Below are 21584 nucleotides of genomic sequence, written 5' to 3'. Positions count from 1 at the left end.
AAGCACTTTGCCAACTGAGCCAGCTGCCTGCCCCTTAAGTGTTGACGTCGACTGCCCGGGTTCCTGTGTTCTTCAGAACTCCAGTATTGGCGTGTTAGTGATATCTGTATTCACCACAGCCAGGAAAATGTTGTCCTGTGTCTATGAAGTTCTCCTCCCTCCCAGTCCCTGCAGGATCCACTAGCTAAAGCTGTATGTACCTGCCTGCTACCCTGGCCTGGCACACAAAGGATGACTGCAGGTCATGTGTGTTCCCTTCCCAACACACACAACTTACTTCATCTTGTGCCTAGACTGCTGTTACTCCTTAATAACATGGAACCACACTCACAAACACACCTTCATATAGGCTGATAGGAGCCCCTCCCCTCACAGACCCAGGATAAGAAAACCTGTATTTTCATGATTTGTCCCATAGGGTGTCACCTCATTGTAGTTCCTTGTGATGTCCTCCCTTCTTGGCCCCATGCCAGGTCCCAGCAAACACTCCACCTCCTCATTTTGTGATAATCGGCTTCCTTTGTTACTTTCTGATCTGTGAGGTCAGCGCTGTGACTTGTTCTGTATCATTAGTGACTCAGGGGCAGAGTCAGGACTGGGATTGGAACCTATGCACATAACCACTATTCCAGAGCATCAAGCCACGAGGAGTCGGGCAGCTGAGGAAAAGCTAAGCAAGTTCTCTTGAAGGGCCAGCAGGGCACCCACTCACCAGGCACATAGGAAATGTACTGTCATGGGTGACTGCTAGAGCAGGTCTTGGGGAATGGGCCCCCACTCAAGCATTCTGGTTTTGGGTGTATTTTTTTGTTTTGTTTTTTCGAGACAGGGTTTCTCTGTGGCTGTCTCAAGCATTCTGGAGCAGGGCACTAGCTACATCTTGACCACCATGCTGGCCTCAAAGGGAGAACAGGTGCACAGGAAGGAGACAGCTTTTTCCTGTCACAAGAGCAGTAGTCCATGGTCCGTGTAGCGAGATGGCTTGTCTTATGAGGAGAGCCATCCTGATGTGCAGATCCCAAGTTTAGGAGGGAGTCAGGTGGAATGGACAGGCGAGGATCCACCTTTAACTCACTGTGGAGTCCCTGTCGGACTTCTTGTGTGACACTCCAAATCCATATGACTGGCCAAAGTGATCTCAGTTCCACACCTGCATCTCTGGCTCGGAGGATCCCGCTGCCTGAGACTCTGCAGCCAGCCCTGTCCTCATACTTGGCTAGAGGGTGGTGGTGCAGTCCTACATATTAAGCCAGTACTGTTTGCACAGTGCTCAGTTGTGGCTTAGGGGTTTGGCTAGGGCTCCGTCATGTAGCCTCTTGAGTGCTGAGCGTATAGGCACGTGCTGCCACCCAGCCTTCAGTGGTTTTGTCCATCCAGAAGTGAGGCCATTGTGTTCTGCTGAGTGTTGGGGTGGACTGCTAACTACCAGGCTGAGCTTGTTACTGAGCCTTGGGCAAAGGTGGGATTGTTTGGGGGCTCGTCTGAATGACCCAGGGGTTCACTAGGTTTGTTTCCTCAGTCTCTCAGAAACCATAGTGGCAGCTGCACGCACTGAAGCTAGCCAGAGGACCCATGCCCAGATCAACACTCTTACCTTCCCAGACCAGGCCACGAACACTGGCTCACATGGTCAGAGGACTCCCTGCTCTACCTCAGGTATTTTACACTGAGGGTAGAAATTTATGTTTCATAGACGAGAGCATGAGACCAGAACTGAAGCTTCTAAGGGCATCTCAGGAGGAGCGATGTATTGGGGGGGGGGGGGGGGGGGGGGGGGGGGGGGGGGGGGGGGGGGGAGGTAAGATGGAAGGAGATGAGGAAAGACTGTGGTTGGTATATAAATGAAAAAGGAAATATAGGGGCCGGAAAGGCACAAGGGGCTGGGAACAGTCCTGCTTAGCGGCAAAGGTAGCTGTGGTCACAGAACCTGGCTGAGGCTGTGCCAAGTCCCGACAGCACCATATCCTACAGGAGAGGCAGAGAGGAGTATGGGAGGGTCTCCTAACCTCTCCTGTCCAGAGCAAACATTACAGACGTAAGCTGCCCAGCTGAGTCTGCGGTGGGGTGGGGCAAAGCTGAGTCTGTCCCTCCATAGTCCTGGTTACCCCGCCCCCACCCGCTCACCTACTTGCAGCCAAGCAGGTGCCTGTGAACATTGTTCACAACATTGCTGTCAGCAATAGGACACCTTTGTGCTGGCAGCAAAAGATGTCACTGGAATGGATAGCCTCCAAAAGGTGAGGCAGAGCAGAACCCCTTGAAGCTGTGTGCCCTCCCGTTCCCTGCATGAGGGGTGAAGGCCATCCTGTGACGGCTTGAGGTTCTATTTATAATGAAAATGCATAGGCTGTCTCCTTTACTTGCCTCGTGGTCTGCGCAGTAGAAAGGCGTTCGGGCATCTCCTGTAAACCCTAGAAGGCTGGGCTGCTTAGGGGCCTCCTGTTGATCTAGATGCCTGATGTGGGATGGTGGCAGCTGAGACTCCAATGGTGGGGCTTCTCAGCAGATACCGTGGCTATGTGGTCCTTAAAATTGAGGACACCCCCCAGCCTGTCCTTGGCCTGGGACATGACATGTCAAGGTACAGTCTCACTTCTTGTTGCAGGTCCATGTTCTTGTATTAAAGGCCTGCAGCATCAACCCTGCGTGAGGGCAGATGGTCTGAGTCTGCTCAGATGCATGGGGACTTGTAGACTCTAGCAGCAACCAGAGCCTCTGATTAATCATTTAGAAGGGCAGAGCAGAGCAAGTGAGGTTTCGGATGTCAGGCTGCCATCGCCTGAGAAGGCCTCTGTTCTCGTTCTTGTGACTCATTCCTGCCCTCGTAAGGGACACCTGTGAGGTTGTAGACTATCCAGGGACCAAGGGACTTCTGGTATGAGGTGTTGGGTGGCCCTGGAGAAAGACCCAGGGATTGGTGAGTAGACACTGACCTTCCTTGTAGCACAAAGACAAGACATGGGTGACCGCCCTTCCCATAACAATCGAGCCCTCCCACACTTGCTCTGCACCAGGCCTCTGGGGCCGTTCTGACCATTCTGGCCTTCACGGGGCCCTTAGGTCTACCTCAGCACCAACTCTTGCATTTGCACCCAGATTGCAAAGTTCTAGGTATCTGTCCCTCTGCAGCCCCCACACCAGGCTGGGGCTGAGAATACGGACAGCTGGTTCAAGGGAGAGGGGTGGCTTCAACAAAAGAGGCAAAGCAGTAAAGGAGCCTAGACCCGATGTCACCCCAGCCTGATCATCAGACCCTTCCTGCTCTACTAATGGCCGAACAGGATGATCTCTGTCCCTAGTGAATGAACAAGGCTAGTACTCTGGTTGATGTGAATGTACACAGAACCTAGAACCAGCCTTTGTCTCAAGTCTGGCCACCAGGGGGCAGCACTTGACCTCTAAGGATGCTCTCAAGCCGAGCAAGCTCTGCAGCGCCAGCGCCTTTCCGGGCCAGGTGCAGCCTGCCCACTGCTTTGTACCCCCAGCCCCCCTTTTCCTTCTTTAGAAAAGAAAGGCTGAGAGGGGTGTGGAAGAAAGAACCTCACAGGGCTAACACCACTTACAAAGGCTCTCAGCAGCAGCACACACACACTGCTTTGGCTATAGAAGGCAGCTACCAGGACAGTCCATCTGGGCTGGAGCCATCTCTGTATGACTGACTGGTACTCCCAGCTCAGCTTCAGTAAGTGCCCACCGAGCAGAAAATACATGACTGATTCGATACTGGGAAGATGTGAGGATTCTCACTCAGGCAGATTCCCTCACAGAAGTGACAGGGACAGTGGCAACATGGAAGACAGAGCCGCGCGCGCGCGGCCCCTGGGTGGATAGAAATCCTGAGGCAGAGACCAGGCCTTGCTATTCAGTACAGGAGCCACCCTCTGGAAATGCAATGGAACCCCATGAGCAGGTGGGCATCTAGAAGGTAACTGTTGGAAGATTTACTGTTTCTAGACCCACAGTCGTGCTACAAGGATCTGGAAGGACTTCCTTTAGACTTACTCCTGGGCTACTGCTGCTTTCGGTAACTTGAAAGCAAGAAAGAGGTGGGTAGGAGACCTGTAGACCCCACCCTGTCCCCACCCCGGTCCTCTAGCCTCAGTGTGAGGGAAGGGCAGTCAGAAGGGCTTTGGAAGGTTCTGTCCTCTGGAAAAGGGTGCCTTGGGCATCTTTTGACATCCGTCAGCAGTCTGAGAGGAATGGTCTGGAAATCTTTAGGTTACCAGGTTTCTAGGAATCAGTGAGAAATGAGAGCTGGCAGGAATGACCTTGGCTGATCTGGAGAAGGAGGCAGTGAAGGAAGCAGGATTTGGTGTTGTGTTGACTTAGCTGAGCAAGCTCAAGGTCCACTGGTCCTCACAGGAGGGAAGGCCCTGTGCCTGGTGCCCCATGTCTGCCCCTCAGAGAGGTAGAGGTTGGATGGCATTGTGCAGTAGGCTTTTGACTTAAGTTTTGGCATTGTGAGCAACTACCCAATGGATGTAGCTGGAGACTATGGGGCCAAGTGGTCTAGCATTAAACCTGTGTGCCAGATCCTAGCAAGCCGGGGCACTCTCCTATATCAGCTCCAGTGGCCAAGATATAAAAATAGAAAACACAAGACTAAAGCTGAAGGCCAGCTGCAGGAGAGCTGGCCCGATTCATAAAATCTGTATTCCTCTGCAAGTCTGAAGTCCTTACTGCTTATGGATTTGATGAGTTCTAAGGTTAAAGTAGCTTGCAGCTGCTCCCCAGTGTTTAGAATGGGAGAGAGACTGAGCTGTGCCTACTGTAGGCTTAGATCCAACTCCATTCTGAACACCTCCAGCCATCTCCCCCACTTGACCTGGCTACCCTCCCTGCTTGCTTTCCGATGTAGTTTGCTGCTGAGCAGCTCTCAAGTTTTTGTTTGTTTCAAACTCCCAATTACTTCTTTAAGGCACAGATTTGAATTCTATTGGGCTTAGCTGAATCTGAAGGAGTGCCCCTCCCCACAACCTTTGTAGAGCAGGGGACAGCACTTCCTGTCTTCTTAGCTGACTGAGGTCCACCAGCTTCACTGCCTTGGCTTAGGGTCATTCTGTAGTGTCCTAGCGTTCATCCTAGGAGGAAGAATGCTGTCCCCTTGAGTGACAGGGGAGAGGAAGTAGCGGGCCGGAGAAGCAGGCTGCAGAGCCCTTCCCAGATCATTCTCACTCCTCTCCGTTCTCTCTCCAGTGTATGTGGTGGAAGACCAAAGAAGAGATGACCTGGGCCCATCCACCTGCCTCACAGCCTGCTGGACAGCTCTCTGTTGCTGCTGCCTCTGGGACATGCTCACCTGATGAGCCCAGCTCTCCTGCTGGGCCGTCTGTGGCACCTCTGACAGGTGTGCCTGCTCCCATCTCTTCTGATTGCTGTAATACGTGGCTAGCTCTGCGCGGACACCGCTACCTTGAATCCTATGGAGTTTTAGATTAGTAAGGGTTACTGCTCTTTAATTCAGTGACTTGATCTTTTTAATGTTCAAAAGTCATTTCTTACTGATCCTTAACAAATGTGCTAAATAATGTTACTTTTTGGCCAAAGGCTTAGTTATGAAATATATATTTATAATGTTTAAATTATACACTCCAAGGTAATGGCAATGTGTGACACACCACTAGATCTCTGCTCACACCCTGTATGTTTCAATAAATCCGTCCAAAACCTGGTCTCTGTTGTATTCCATCCACCAGAGCTTGTAAGATGTGAGCATGTCAGCTGTGACCACTGCCCGAACCATAAAGAAGAATTTTTCTTCTATTCTAGCTACCTTCTCACGGATGGCTTAGGCAGGCGTATTCACCAACACAGTTCAGACTCGCTTTTGCCTGGGGCCCTGGGAAAGGGACTTTTGGGTGACTGACTGCCCAGGGCTGCTCTCCAGTCCACAATCACAGGGCCTTCCTGTTTGTTCCCTCCCCTCCTAAACTAGTTGCCAACCTGTTCACCTCACATTTGGCCACAGGGTGTCGCTAAGCTGTCAAAAAACAAGTCAAGAGTTTCCTTGGCTGCTGGCAGCCCAGAGCAACAGTGGAGGGCGGGGTGGGAGATGTGCTTCCAGTGAAAGTTACCTTTGGCTAAACAGTGAGTATGAGCTAGCCTGGGCTAGATGAGATCATATCTCCGAGAAACAACCCACAATTTTATATCATTATACTCAACATCAATACCCCCAATTTATTGAGGCACAAAGCCCACCACCAAACAGTTTAAACACCCTGCCTGGACTCAGCAACTGATCTTGAATCCCTGCAGTGGCCAAGTATAGAGCAATAGGAAGGGATGAATTCTAATGTTTACTGTTTTGTTCTAAATACTTAAGTCTACACCTAGTTTTCAGTAATAGTTGTGTTTAACTGACGTACAATATAATTCCTGAAAGCTGAACAAAATGAATGAGCTGTCCCGAGAATGTGTGAGCCATCGCCCCCAAATCACTGCCCCCTCTGGGGGTGCTAGAAAGCAGGACCATTGGCCCACCATGGCCAGACAAGAGAGAGCCCTGGAGATGCTACTTGCTATTGAACTTGGTTCGGGAATTTGGGGAGAAAACAAGGAAGAAATCTTGAGGCCAGCTGTGGCTCTGTTCACCTGTCAACTCCCTTCTTCCTCCTGTGCCCCACATAGAGGCTCGTGAGCTACCCGTGAGGACCAGAAGAGGAAAGGGATAAGAGCTGAGGAAGACACTTACTCTCTCCCTCAGCTGGAGAAAAGCAGATGTCACAGAGCAAGATGCAGCTTTTTATTGGTCTAACCCACATGCCTACTGACAGGCTCGGGCAGCCGTCTCCATCTGCCCTCCAGACTTCCCTCTGTTGAGAGCTCCTGGCTTGCCCCCTGGAGAACAGTGTCCTGGGCAGGGGTGCCAACATTCAGGTGGGGCCTGAAGGGGGCTCAAGATGTTGGAGAGACCGTGGGGCCGAACCCCACAGAGCCCCTGCCTTGGCAGGCTAGCAGGGGTGGGGAGGGGAGGGCACTGCCAGCAGCTCCTACTGTGCCCTCCTTGCCATCAGCATCTCTCGGATGTTGTCCTCGGCTTCCTTAACACTCCGCTCCAGGTAGGACTTTTTCTGCTGTAATATGAGAAAGAAGGGTTAGGACCAAAGTGAGCAGGCGTATGTATTACAGCCACAGGTTATGATGTCCTCCCTGGACAGTGATGCCAGCAGCATGCTGCCACAGCACTCCCCCGAGGCAGCAGACCTAGCCTGGTACAGGAAGCACAGATGCCCTGCAGAGGGCAGGCCATAGCACCCTTTCCCCAGAATGAAGTACATGAGGTTACACTAGATGAAGGCCAGAAAATTCCAGGACAAAGCTCCTGCCCCACAATGGGCTGTCTCCTCTGAGGGTTTCCATGGCCTCTGGTGTATAGGGCAGACAGCATGCACGCACTGTACGGCGAGCCCAAAGCAGCAGTCGACTGCACAGCTCAGGCAGGCAGATGAGTCAGGGAGCAATCTGCTTTTCTAATGAATCTGATGCCGCCACGATCCAGAACAATGACACACCATTTAGTAAAGCAGGCTTATGGAAGCTCACCTCTTGTCCCATCTGGGTCCTAAATTAAAAATCTCAACTTCAACAAAGAAACATAACTACTTTCAGAAGACAGACCAGGACCACAAAGATTAGTCAAAGGAAATGACGTGTGTACACTATTTGCCCTGTGCTCATTCCAAAAGTATGGTGGCTTTGCCACAGCCTCCTGTCCGGGGAACAGAGTTGTGGCTGTGTTTCCACTTAGTAGACATGACAGTGCCCATTAGAGGATACTCAGAAGCACCCCTCCCAGGTACATACGACTGAGGGAGCCCCACTGGGGTTTGGTGCCACCACTGCCTTCACCCAAAGTGCCTACATGACCCAGGAAAAATCTAAGGCAGACAGCAGGCGGGCCACACATCACCGTGCTTCCAGGGACATCACGACCTGCTCAACAGGCCCTCGCTTGCTTGGAAACTGAAGGTACAGACAAGGAAGGAGTATATCTACAAGGTGGTCATTTGTACCAAATCTCTGGTGTACAGTCTGCAGGTCTCTGCCTTAAACTTCTCCCACATGGCCAGTTAGTTATGGAACAATGCATTCCAAGGCTCTGCAGAAGTGACACAAATCTGTACCAGTTCCTGTGTGAGCCTGCCTCCAGCCTGACCTTCCAGTCAAACCCCAGTCCCCTGACTCATCTCTCATCTGCCAACTTGCACCCACTTCCTTACAACACCAGGAGCACCATAAAAGCCATCAGGACTATGACAATTCAGCGGCCCCAAATGTGTACTGTTGCTAAGGAATTTTGCTTAAGTACACTGCTTAACCCTGATACAACCTATCACTGATAGAGTGGGGATTGAACTTCCCTTGATAAACAACCCTTAGAGTTCACTTTTGAGTGTAAGAGGCACACACTGATAACTGCTGGCTCATGACTGAAGAATGTGTCCACGTAGAGCTGGTCACAGTGCCACACATCACCTGGACACCTGGGGCCGAGCCTCACAGAAGTACAGACCAGGCCGTGGAGAAAGCAGAGCTCTCCCTGCCACAGCTAGCACTTAGGGACCTGGGTCTGTTGCCTTTGCTCCGACAAACTTTAGTCACAGATGGCAAAACCATAAACTTAGAACATCCTTGCCCTTTCCAGGCATCTGAACAAATGCGGGTCATAATCCTCAGCATTGAAATGTTTTAATCCCATAGCAAATAAGCTTTTCTCTCTTTAAATCTTGGCTGGCTGGTTTTTGTTTTTGTTGTTTCTTCTTTTTAACTTCCTTTTTGAGACAGGGTTTCTCTGTGTAGTGCTGGCTGTCCTGGAACTCCTCTGTGGAACAGGCTGGCCTTGAACTCACAGAGATCCACCTGCCTCTGCCTCCCAAGTGCTGGGATCAAAGGCGTATATCACAACCACCCTAGTTTTTATTTTTAGAAGCAGGATCTCCCTGTGTAACCTGGGCTATCAGTGTATTGTAGTAGTCTTCCTGCCTCTGTCTTGCAAGTGCTGATATAGGTGCACACAATCAAACCCAGCCCTTCAATCTTCAGTTTAAATCAATTTAATGGGCAATTCTAAAAACAGCCAACCACTAACTCAATAGTTTCTGTCTCAGCCTCAAGTACAACTAAGCCCAATGACACCCAACCTAGACCATGGTACCTGCTGAGAGGTGAGCTCTCACAATAGGTACCCTGCAGCTCTGTCTCCCATGAACATACTCTTGAACACACACCCTGAAGTCTCCAGATTCAATCCCGTTATGGATTCTAAATCCAGCTAATGTCCTTGAAAGAAGGTGATGTGCAGACAGGTCTCACACAGAGGCAGAACGCCACGTGTGCTCTAAGTAGAGACTTGAATGATTTGCCTACAAGCTGGAAAAGCAAAGCAAGCACTTTCTGAGGCCTTCCAGAGGAAGGGCAGACCTTAATTCTGGACTCAGCCACCAAGAAATGGAAAAACAAATTGTTGCTTTGTTGTCCTAAATCTATGAATTTGTGGTGACTTCTTATGTAGCTAAGAAATCTACACAGCACCTGAGAAGATGTGTTCCCAGAAACAGTCCATACCGAAGTCTCCTCTGAACCGAGAGGACCTCCTGATGTGTCACACCTCCGGCCACATCAACTGGGAAATAAATGCCTCTAAACATTTAAATGCTGGGATCATACTTCTCTCAAAAACAACTGTGAGAAACTCAACCAAAAATACAAATGAAACCATAGGAGAGGATAAAGAAAACGAAGGAAGCAAGACTTAGCTAACCACTTCCCGACTAGTTTATTCCTGAGAGGTCAGGAAGTCAGCTCCAGGCCTGAACTGGCTCTGACACTGCAAACGCAGGCACTGTCCACCACACCTGTGAGCCCTGCCTCAGAAGTATCTGGAACCTTCCTGAAGTGTCTCTGAAGTATCTTTCTTCTGCTCCTGACCTCTACCCAGTGGCTGGGGTCTTCCTTCCACAAAGCCTTCTCTTCCATAGCTTCCCACCTTAGAGGAAAAGGCAAAGCTACTTTGTCTGTGGGCTGATAAATCCAAACAGCATGGCCCGGGCGGCTTTTAAATACCAGTGTTCTGCAGGCTGGGGCGAAGAGCAAGGCTGATGAAGGATCTGGTTGGCACTGTCTGGTCACAGACAATAGTTCCTCCTAGCAGTGCACAAGTGAGCTCCCTGGTCTCTCAGGAGGACACTAATCCCATTCAAAGGGCTCCACCCCCATGACCTAATGACCTCCCAAACCCAGCTCCAGGCCTTTATCAAGTGTCAGCTTATCTAAGGAAGACACGTCCAGTGGGCAAACTTGGTCCTGTCTGTGCCTGGGTCCTAGAGTCTAGAATGGCTGGTACACAGCAGCTCCTGCTGCCAACGTCTCGGGGCTCCTTCTCCCCTCCAAGTTTAACAAACAGGGAACACATACCAGAAGGGGCAAAGGCAGAAAGTGACCATCCTTCACAATGCCTTTCCTGTTTGGGTTTCGGTCCCTAACCTTTTGCCCCTGGATATATATAGATTTAAAACTAAATCTTCACTGATGCCAACAGGGACGTCAGAGCCTTGACCTCTCAAGTCAAGTCAACTGCTATAGCTTAGGAAACAAATCTTTCCAAGTCCCCAGGTTCTAGACTCTGGAGTCTGGAAGATACTACACTATCTGGTGCCTGCCTTGGGGCTTCTGTGAACTTGGACAATGGGAGCCCCCGGAACCCACCCCTTCCAGCAGCAGTCCTGGGAAAGGCATGTGCTGTCCCTCACAGCAGCTGCCTCCTGCCTCTCCAGTTCCCCTCCGAGCCCTTTCCCTAGGGAATCCTCTAGTTCCACCAAACCACAGAGCTGTGGGTGCAGCGACATTCTTATGGGACCTTCTTTTGATAAGAATTTCTGAGACTTCCTGTGGGTTCAGCATGGCCAGGGACGTGATATTGCTGGAGTTCTCGCTCACAGATCCAAGGTTCTTTTTCTGGGAGATAGTCTGAGGCTGGCTTTTCAGTCTCATCAGAGGGACAAGGTTCAAGTACTCAGAACTTTCCCAACGTGACACAATCTCTCAGACTCCTGAGGTAATTCACCCCGTGACTCTCCAGGTTTCTCTCTCAGGACTCTCTTCTAAATCTGTACTTTCCCTTCCTGTTTGTCATGCCTTAGGGTTTAAAAAAGAAGATTTTTGTTTTGTCTTTTTTTTTTTTTTTTTAACCCAGGCTGCCTTTGAGCTCATGATGGGAATACAGTTGTGTACCGCCACACCAGCTACTATAAGCTCCCCTCTTCGCTCCTCGGCTCTTTCCATGTGTCCCTTGAATATGCCTCTCAAATTGCCCCCTCTCCTCAGCGCCACAGCAGGCCTCCGCCTAGCCCTGTGCTTCCTATCCAGGCTGCAGAGACAACAGGCAGGGCTGTCTTGTCTGCCTGAGCTATTTTGTGAGATCCATGTCTTCAGAGGCCTTCTGTTGAGTCTGACCTATTCTGGCCATCTACTTTCCCCTCACAGTGAACCCCAGCTTCTAGCTTCTCTAGACCCTCGCCCAGCTTCAGAAAACTAAAGGCAAAGGCAATCTCCTCCTCCTCTGTCCCTTGACATCCCAGATTAAAAGTCCAAAGAACAGTATGACAGCTCATACCTACCATACATAACCCAGCACCCAATTGTGACTTTAAAAAAGAAAAGAAGAGAAAAAGAAATAACAAAAACAGAGTTGGAGGGGGGGCTCTGTTGGTGGTGTGTAGATTCTCAGCACACACTTACAAAGCGAGTGTGGTGGCCCATGCCTGCGATCCTTGTGGGAGAGAAAGACACAGGACTGCCTCTGGTCCCCACTGGCCAGATTTGCTGAGCCCCTGCTGCAAGGAGAAGGTGGAGAGCAGCTAGTGAAGATGCCATGTAGACCTCTGGCCTCCAGTCTCTCACACTGGAGGACACGCACAAACAGGCACACAAAGCACAGCCCACACTTCTGACCACTCTCGGTCGTCAGACTGGTCCAAGGGGCAGTGCCCACCATAATGAAGCTAGAAAAAGGCCGAGATATACTAAAGGTAAGGGGGGGTCTATCTTGGCAGACAGGAAGCCAATGTGGGAAGCAAGGGGGAGAGGAAGAAGAAGGAAGGAAGACGAAAGGCAGGACAGGAAGTCAGGAGGCAGTGGGAGCATCCCTGGGACAGCAAGGGTGTCTGATGACCTGGTGAATAGAGTGTAACAAAGACAGGAAAAGTCAGGATGTGATAGAAGAGTCAGGTACCGACCACCCGTGAACTCCCACTGAAGATGCTGGTCCCACGGTGACTGCAGAACCACAGCTCTGAGGGACAAGCTCAAAGAGAACAAGCACCTTAGCAGGGTACGGTGCCCGCATTCTTATAGAAACTACAGTAGGAACAGCTCAAGGACAGGAAGGAGCCCATAACTTGTTCAGTAGACACAGACTGTAGTTTTCCTGCAGAGAAGCTAATGCTGCTCCCATCTGGGGTCATACCCCAAGCCACCTGGATCCTCTGCTCCCTGTCCAACTCAACCCATCATGACAAAGCACTTGCTACACTGCTCCAGTGGTGTGGGAGAATTGTCTGTATTCTGTCAATCATGTTTTAAATAAATGCTGATTGGCCAGGCAGGAAGTATAGTCAGGAAAACCAGACAGGAAGTAGAAATGATGCAATGAGAACAGGAGAATTCTGGGAAGAAGGAATTGATTCCTCCCAGTTCTGTGCAGACCACTGAGGAAGCAGGATGTGACCTATCAGCTGAAAAAGCTACCGAGCCATATGGAAAAAATAGATCAAAATAATGAATTAATATAAGCTACAAGAGCTAATAAGTAGCCTGAGCTAATGGGCCAATCAGCTTTATAACTTATAGAGATTCCTGTGTGATTTTCTCTTTAAAAAAAAAATATTTATTTATTATGTGTATACCATTCCTTCCATGCGTGCCCGCAAGCCAGAAGGGGGCGACAGGTCTCATTATAGATGGCTGTGAGCCACCGTGTGGTTGCTGGAAAATTGAACTCAGGACCTCTGGAAGAGCAGTCAGTGCTCTTAACCTCTGAGCCATCTCTCCAGCCCCCCCCCCCCCCGTGTGATTTTCTTTGGGGCTTGCCAGCTGTGGGGTACCGGGCGGGACAGAAACCCCAACAAGCAGCCCCCCTTCGTGTTATACTCCAGCATATCAGAGCATAAACTCGGAATGGGGGGGGGGGCTTTCTTCCAAACCAGTGGCTAGACCCTAGATCCCCCTGAGGTCATGTGACCTCTACTGCTATGAATACCATTGGTGAATAAAGAAACTGTCTTGGCCTGTTGATACAGCAGAACTTAGGTAGGCAGGGAAAACTTAAACTGAATGCTGGGAGAAAGGAGGCAGAGTCAGAGAGAAGCCATGGAGCCACAGCCGGAGACAGGCGCTGAAACTTTGCTGGTAGGCCATGACCTCGTGCTGATGCACAGATTAATGGAGATGGGTTAAACTAAGATGTAAGAGTTAGCCAATAAGAAGCTAGAGCTAATGGGCCAATCAGTGACTTAAATAACACAGTTTCTGTGCGATTATTCTGGGGCTGAGAGGTCGGGAACAACAAGCGGCCTCATCACAACACTGCTGCCTTGCCTAAGAGTTCTATTTAAGCTCCAAGAAAGCTGGGGGACAAGGGTGAAGGAAAGCTTACAGGGAGTGCAGGGCCAGGAAGCCAGCTTGTCCAAAGCAATGGCCATGAGCAGGCTTCACCCAGTCATCAGCAGCAGGCAACACTGGTTTAAAAGTGAGGATGAAAGCCCAGAATCCTGTCCACTGGCCGGCACTGATACAGGCTGGGACACTGGTTCAGCAAAGGTTAGGGGGAGAAGGGACCCGGAGAGCAGTGGTTTCTCGTGTGGTTCCACCCCAGAAGCAGAGCATCAGCAGGGAACTTGTCAGAAATGCACATTCTTGGGCCCCAACCAAGACTCACTAAATCAGAAGCCCTGGGTTGTCTGATAATCTGTGTTTTTACAGCCATCCGGTGATTCCAAAACCTGCTGAATCCTGAGAGCCAGTGTTCCAAATCAGGAGCCAGGAAAATTTTCCAATGAAAGGCCAGATAATAAATAGTTTATGTTGTATGGGGCTGTCTGTTACTGTAACACGAAAGCGGCCACCAACAGTGTGCGAGTCAGTGGGGTGGTCTCACCAGCCGGCACAGCAGCCTTGGAAAACAGACTGAGGCCAGATCTGCTCGGCAGCTGTAATTTGGCAGCCTCTCTCCTCAAAAAGACGGAGCTTTCCAGGGTGGAATGAGCAGAGCAGGTGGAGTCACGGCTACTTTAATCAATGAACACTAACAAACACGACCATTTCCATGAACTCATTCATTCAGCTCGCTTCATGGAACAGCTTTCCCGACTTTTTCCTTCAACTGGAAATGTCCTGGTGTCAGACATTCACGGCACCCCTCTCCCAGCTGCCTGGATGAAGCCCCATTCACTGGGGGGGGCTCTCTGCCTTCTGCTTACGGAGGTTGCATCATCAAGTGACTTCAACTGGAAAGCAGATGGCAACCCACTGACACCCCCCCATATTCCACAGAGCTCGGGGTACCCACTAGATTCCACACCTTCTGTGATTGTGCCCCTCCAGGCCGGACTCTCACCACCACCGAGACCTCCTGGACACCAGTGCCTGCGTCTGCTCCAGCACGTCTTCAGTCACTCTCACGGTCCAGTGTGCCACCCTGTCCCTTCCCTGCCTACGTAGCTTAGGTGCCACAGACCAGAAAGGAATTTTAAATTTTCAAAAACACAAAAACAAGCTGGGTGTGATGGTGCACGCTTTTAATCCCTGCACCCAGGAGACAGGGGCAGGCAGATCTCTGTGAGTTTGAGGCCAGCCTGGTCTACAAGAGAGTTCCAGGAGAGCCAGGACTATTACACAGAGAAACCTTGTCTCAAATACAAACAAACAAAAAAATGGGACTGGAGAGATGGCTCAGCAGTTAAGAGCACCGGGGGCTCTCCAGAATCCCGAGCTCAATTCCCAGCAACCACATGGTGGCTCACAACCATCTACAGGAGAACTGATGCCCTCTTCTGGCCTAAAGGTGCACAAGTATATGGAGCATTCATACATAAAATAAACAAACAAATCTTTAACAACTTTATTGCCCCCCCTTTCTCCTTTGCCCTCTCCCTCTGTTGCAGCTGCCTAGAAGATGCTAGCCTATGTTAAAGCAATCACCTATGCATGCCTGCAATGGCTAGGTACTGCTGGAAGAAACGTTTCAATGTGCAGAACAGTTCCACAGATCATGACCCTCAACGGATACTCATTGGCCAGAAACCCTATTAAAGTCCTCAGCGTGTCCACTTGTCTACGCTCCAAAACTAGTTCATACTCGTTGTCTCTGTCTTCTTGAATCTCTTCTCCAGTCTCCCTCAGCTCACCAGAAGAAAGAAAATCTAACGATCAATGCTTTCTGCTGCTGAATCTAATGAACCCATGCGTGAGATGCACCCTCCCCACTGTTAAGATGGACATCGTCCCTTCCTTTCTGTAGGAATCAAAATCAGTCTCCTACTTAAGCAACAGTGAACTCCAGGTATTGAAAATGACTCTCCAAAACACAATAAATAAAGAGGGGTGGGGTGGAGACATGCTTGACCTGGTGTGGATTTTGAAATTGCAATGCCCACCTCCAGTGACACACTTCCTGCAACAAGGCCACGCCTCCTAATCCTTCTCACATAGTACCACTCCCTGACTACTAAGCATTCAAATATATGAGCCTATGTGGGCCATTTCTTATTTAAAACCACACAGAATGTAATAGGGTTCTGAGGGAAAGCAGTCCACAGGAGGAAGCATCAGAGGTAAGCAAGGCTATTGCAGAGGTGCTTCTGAACATAGACCAGGGCAGATGTGTTCAGAGAACTGGGTATCAACAAAACTGGAGCACAGAGATGGGCAAGTGAGAATCAGTCTTAGACAGAGTCTTGTGTGGGGTATTTTGTTTACACTCTGACACTCCAGAGACTACCAATAAAGTTTACCTTGAATTCGAGGGCAGTGTTAGCTACTAGTTGACTGGAATTAGCCTTAGAGGTTTTGGAGAACCCAGGACATAAAGAAAGACACAGAAAGTAGTAGGAGGGGCTTAGAATGATTCACAGGCCTTTTTTGGACCAAGGGGGGGGGGGAGGCCACTGGTCGCTTCTCTGGTCAATCAGATTTTTACCCTGATATCCAACTCCCATGAGTTTTACTTAATAACAGAACAATACAAGTAATTGCTTCAGAGTCTTCTTATTTGTTTGGTTTTTTTTGAGACAAGGTCTATCTACATAGCTCTGGCTATACCAGAACTCACTATGTAGCCCGTTACCTTGGAACTCAGATCTACTTGTCTCTGTCTCCAGGGTGCTGGGATCAAAGGCATAGATCACCATGCCCAACCAATTATACAGGGACTTAAGCCACCAAAGTTCCAGTATTTATCTTAAATGCAAAATAAAGCCACAAGGTTTTAAACTCTAAGAAAAGTCAAATCTTTTCACAGAATCTCCTTCTGACTGAAGCTCAGAATGAAAACACAGCTTCCCTCAGAAGGGCCTATGAGTCATAACAGGTAACAGGTGTGCTCAAGACAGTGTTTCTTTGTCCGCAGCGAAACTGCTGTCACGGCTAAGCATCCTGGACCAGTTGCCTGCGATGTGCAGATAGAATGTCTGAGTTCTATGGTTGAGAGATGCTGTGAAGTACAGGATTACAGACCACACATTTTAATGCGGGAATTTACCAGGGAGCTGCAGCAGTCTTTAAAAGACAGTGTCTTACCCGTACCCTCCGCCAAGTCAGGCAGGGGTGGTGCTCACCTTAATCCCAGCAACTCAGGAGGCAGAGACAGGAGGATCTCTGTCTGAGTTCAAGTCCAGCCTGATCTATAAAGGAATTCTAGACTAGTTGGGGCTACACAGAGAAACCCTGTTTCAAAAACAAACAAAAAGGGACAGTATCCTAGTGGTGACAGTGAACAGTATATAAAGAAGAGAGAGATTTTGGGATGGGAGAGGCGGGGAGCAGAGAAAAATGTAGAGCACAATAAAAATCAATAAAATAAAAAAGAAAACAGAAAAATAGATTTTAAGGAACATCGTGAGGAAGAGTAACAATAGAATTTCACCCAAACCTTCGCTGTAACCTGCATGAGGTATCAGATGCTGGGGGAGAGGGTGGGATGGGAATGTTCCCCAGACCCCCCCCCCCCCACCTTGCTTGGGCTTGCATGCTGGCTGGCATCACCTTTTACTGAGCTTAGGAATCCAGGACCAGGATTGCAAGGGAAGATTACAAATTTTATTTTCAACATACTGTGTATAAGGCACCTATAACACGCCAAGGTAGATGTGAGGTGAAAAGCAGACTGGACCTGAAGTGGGCAGAGACCTCAGTTTGGGGCTGGGGAGAAGGTGTGGTTAATGGACTGCTTGCTGTGCGAGCCTGAGAACCCAAATCCAATCCAAGCACCAGTGGGCCGGACCATGGACAGCGGCACACTCCCCAAAGCTGGAGGCAGAGCTGGTGAGCCCCTGGGGCTTACTTATAAGCCAGCCAACCTATCTACCTGGAGAGCTCCAGGCCTATGAGACCCTGTCCAAAATACGAGGAATGCCACCCAAAGTTGACTTCTGTCCTCCACATGCACATAAGCGCCTGCACACACATGAACAAAACATAAACCTTTAGCGCCAGCACTCAGGAGGCAGAGGTGAGAGAGCTTTGTGAGTCTGAAACCAGCCTGAGCTACACAGTGACTTCCAGCTAGCAAGACACAAGAGACCCTGTCTCAAAAAACAGAAAGCTGGGAATATAACTTGGGAGATTGAGGATGTAATGTAGTTCAGAACATAGTACCTACCTAATACACGTGGAGCCCGGGATTCAGTTCCCAGGACCACCAAAAGAGAAAAACTAAAATCTCTCTCACACACATATCTATAGATGTATGGGCAGTAGGATGGCTCAGTAGGTAAGGGTGCCTGCCACCATGACCACCTGGGTTTGATTCCCAAGACTCGCATGACGGAAGAGAACCCATTCCTGCAAACTAAGATATGAGTGACATTGGAAGTCACGAGAAAGGATGACACTATAGAGTATAAAAGATTAACCTTAAAGAATCCAACAGCTTCTAACTGGAGGTAGACGAGGAACTAGCAGGCTAAAGAGGAGAAAAAACAAGAGGAAAGTGGCCTAGGAAGACATGAGATCTGACAGGAGCAGCGACAATGTCACCGGCGGTGCCTGGTAGGGACGAACGGACACACACACACACACACACACACACACACACACACACACACACACACTCTGGGAGGCTGGGACAGGTTAGAAAGTAGGGTCACACATAGGAGGGAGAAGAGGGAAGGAGATGGGTGGAGGGAAGATGGGCTGTGTGGGAAAGGAGGGTGCTATACAGAGTCCAGGATATCTTCTACTTTGAAGCCTGACCCCTACGTTTCATGAAAGAAATGAGGCAATATTGTAGTTAGAAATGAGGCAATATTGTAGTTGTCAAATGTTTCCCTGAGAGACCCTGGGCCTTGTCAGACCCAGGACAACGCGGGAGCATGCTCATAACCAGACGGAGAAGTGCCGAGAAGGCCAGAAGTGCTTGCTCAGGAAATACAGCAGCCAAGAAGATGTCCTCAGAGACCATCCAAGGCCAAGGCTGAGAATCCCATTAAGTACTTGGAGATCAGCAAAAGGCAGCACAGAGAACTACCAGTATCCTCACAGAAACCCCACGGGATTGCCTGTCTCAGCTGACAAACTTTATAAATCTACACACCACAGGTCTCTTTCCAGGAGAAAAATACAAGGGTTTGGTATATAATCAAGAATATAGAGACATACTTTTTAAAAAGAAAAAAATCAAGGATTTTCTTAATATATATTATATTTGCTTTTCCAAGATTAAGAAACGGTTCATAGGGTTGGACAGATGGCTCAGCAATTAAGAGCACTTTCTGTCTTTCCAGGACTCAATTCAGTTCCTAGCACCCACACTGTCTGGTGACTACTGTGACTCCAGCCCCCGAGGCTCAGACGCTCTTTTCTTGCCTCCCTGGGCACCGACACATACATGGCACACACACACAGACACACATGCACGGCAAGGGCTTTAAGGTTTCTAAAAGAAGGAAACAAGGATCTCGGGAAAAGGAACTGAGGACTCTCACTCCAGCAGCACTAACACAAAAGCAGTGGCCGCCGTGTGCACCCTGCCTTAGCAGGAGCCAGAAATCAAGTGTTCACGGGAGAGTTCGGCCTCAAGGCCCAGTAAAGCAGAGTGCACAGGGTGTGCCCAGCTGGGAGAGGAAGCAGGGCCAACACCTCACATTCTTAGAGGCGGGGGTGTGACTGACTCAGCTCAGTTGGGGACAGGACTCCCACAGGTGTGTGAACTTGTGGCCAGGCTCTCTGCTCCAACTAAATCAAGAACTGCCGTTTTCCTACAACTCAATAGCAAAAAGAGCAATTAAAAAAAAAAAAAAAAAAAAACCAAGCAAAGGGAGCGGGGAGCCGCTCTGTGAGTAGTGCACTAACTTGTTACCAAACCAGATGAACTAAATTCAATCACAGCTCACACAGTGGATATTGTCCCCTGGCCTCCACACAACACATACACACCTTCATACATAATAAACAAAATTTAAAAGTTAAATTGAAGAATGTGAAAACAGAATTTTCTTTTTAAAATGACATATTAATGGTCAATCACACATGAAAAAATAATTCGACATCATTATTTATTACAAAATTGCAAATACCACAAACATCTAGTATCACAATGAGAGGCCATTTCACTATCTTCAAAATAACAAGTGTTGGTAAGGATACAGAAAAACTGGAACCTTCTGTGCTGATGGCAAGAACGTAAGGGGTGCAGATACCATGGGCAACAATTGGGGAGAAGTTAAGACAGTAAGTCACATGACCTGCCAGCTTTCACAGGAAGGTGATGACAAGAGAAAGGTGCTTGCTGGGACTGTCCTTAGCCAAGGCAGGCACAGTGCGCATGCCCACGAGTGTTTAAGACATTATGGAATATTCATTCTATGGATTACTATGCAGACAAAATAAGGGGGGAAGTATTGGTAAATGCTATATCACAGATAATCCCTGAAAATAATTACGCTAACCCCCAAAAGTTATGTTATACAAACAACAAAAATAATCAATCTAGGACCATGGTGATGACTTGGCAGGTAAAGGTGACTGGTGCCAAGCCCCACCACTGCCTGTATTTGATTCCTGGAACCCACACCACAGGAGAGAACAGACCCCCAAAGCTGTCCTCTGACTCCATACAGATGCTACGGCACAAGTGTTCCTACACATAAGTCACACGTGTGTGCACATTAATGAATAAATAAAAGTGTAATGAAATTTCTAAAGAAAGTCAGGCAATCTAGAAACAGAAAACAGATGAATGGCTGCCAATGGAGACTCAATGGTGGGAAACTGTTACCAGTATGCAAGTCGGATTCCTTTGGGAAGACTTCTGGAATCACGGTAGTGACAGTTATGCGACAGTTTTAGTTCAGCTGCAATTTATCTCAATTAAAAAAAGGTCTTCTCAACAGATGCACCACCCAGGTGAGGCACTGTGCTGCAGCCTCTGTCTGGAACAGGTGCAACAGAGAAGGAGCACTTAGCAGATGCCACCCCAGTTATACCCCAAGCAATCTGAAGCCACCCAGAAATTTAAGGGAACCACGCACACAGTGGCCAGGGAAGACAAACCGACACGCTGATTTCTGAAAATTAACTTTACTACTGCAAGCAGAAACTCTAAGCATTTAGACTAATGAATTAATAGGGAACTCAGAGAGGCAATGAGCAAACAAAGGCAAGGAAACTTCCATGTGATCACATTACTACTCCCCAATTGAGTTAACATATTTATACAACTGAAAAAATAGAGATATGGCCACCGGAAGCCCATAAAAGGACCTGGAAACGGTGAAAACAAGCTCAAAGCCACAGCAGGCACAGATGCATGAGTCACAGGCACCGCCTGGCTGATCTGTGTGGGTCAACAGAGGGCAGAACTGAGACTGCAAATCGACTCCGATATCAAAGGGCTATTTATAAAGCTTTCCAAAAACCTTGGCTTTTGCTTCATCAAATAGAAAGGGAAGGAGGCTCACTTATACCTGTCCGTATCACCCCAGGAGACACTGCTCTCTCTAAACTAAACTTCTAGGCTAGACAAGCAACCAGGACCTTGTTCCCAGCCAAGTGCTCTGACAGAAAGACCAGGTCCACATCACCCACTTCTCCGTCCAGGGTGATTGATACAGAGTTCAGACCATGATGAAATCATTCATGGACCAAACGTCACAGTTGTCATTTGTCCCCAACTCCACACCCACCCATGCTACCATGGAACTGGTGTAAACAGACTGCAGTTTCATATGCTATTAGCTCTGATCTAAGTAGCTGACATAATACCAATTAAATTTATAATGACTTGAGAGTAATAAAAGTGTCCTTGGCACAGTTCTCTATGCAAGCATGATTCAAGGGGTGGTTTCATTTTGCCCTTTCTTCAACCCCTA

At 48.9% G+C, this 21584-nt stretch overlaps 1 protein-coding gene and 1 long non-coding RNA gene across 2 annotated transcripts in view; one reads left to right on the top strand and one right to left on the bottom strand.

The window, feature by feature from the left end:
• LOC126493372 (uncharacterized) overlaps window positions 1–5672 on the top strand; it is a 52964-nt gene extending 47292 nt beyond the window's left edge. The window contains exon 3 of the long non-coding RNA XR_007589797.1: window positions 5197–5672. This is a non-coding gene — a long non-coding RNA (uncharacterized lncRNA). The remainder of the gene's footprint in view (window positions 1–5196) is intronic.
• A 1051-nt stretch (window positions 5673–6723) lies between these two features.
• Window positions 6724–21584, bottom strand: part of Pfdn1 (prefoldin subunit 1) — a 47734-nt gene continuing 32873 nt past the window's right edge. The window contains exon 4 of the mRNA XM_050130360.1: window positions 6724–7076. Coding sequence (XP_049986317.1) covers window positions 6993–7076 — 84 coding nt within the window. The 3' untranslated portion in view covers window positions 6724–6992. The remainder of the gene's footprint in view (window positions 7077–21584) is intronic.

This window comes from Alexandromys fortis, unplaced genomic scaffold (assembly GCF_014885135.2).
Source record: "Alexandromys fortis isolate MF-2015 unplaced genomic scaffold, M_Fortis_MF-2015_v1.1 scaffold_341, whole genome shotgun sequence".
In the NCBI taxonomy this organism is placed as follows: Eukaryota; Metazoa; Chordata; class Mammalia; order Rodentia; family Cricetidae; genus Alexandromys; species Alexandromys fortis.
Note: the sequence above shows the minus strand (reverse complement) of the source record. Positions and strands in the feature narration are given on the sequence as shown.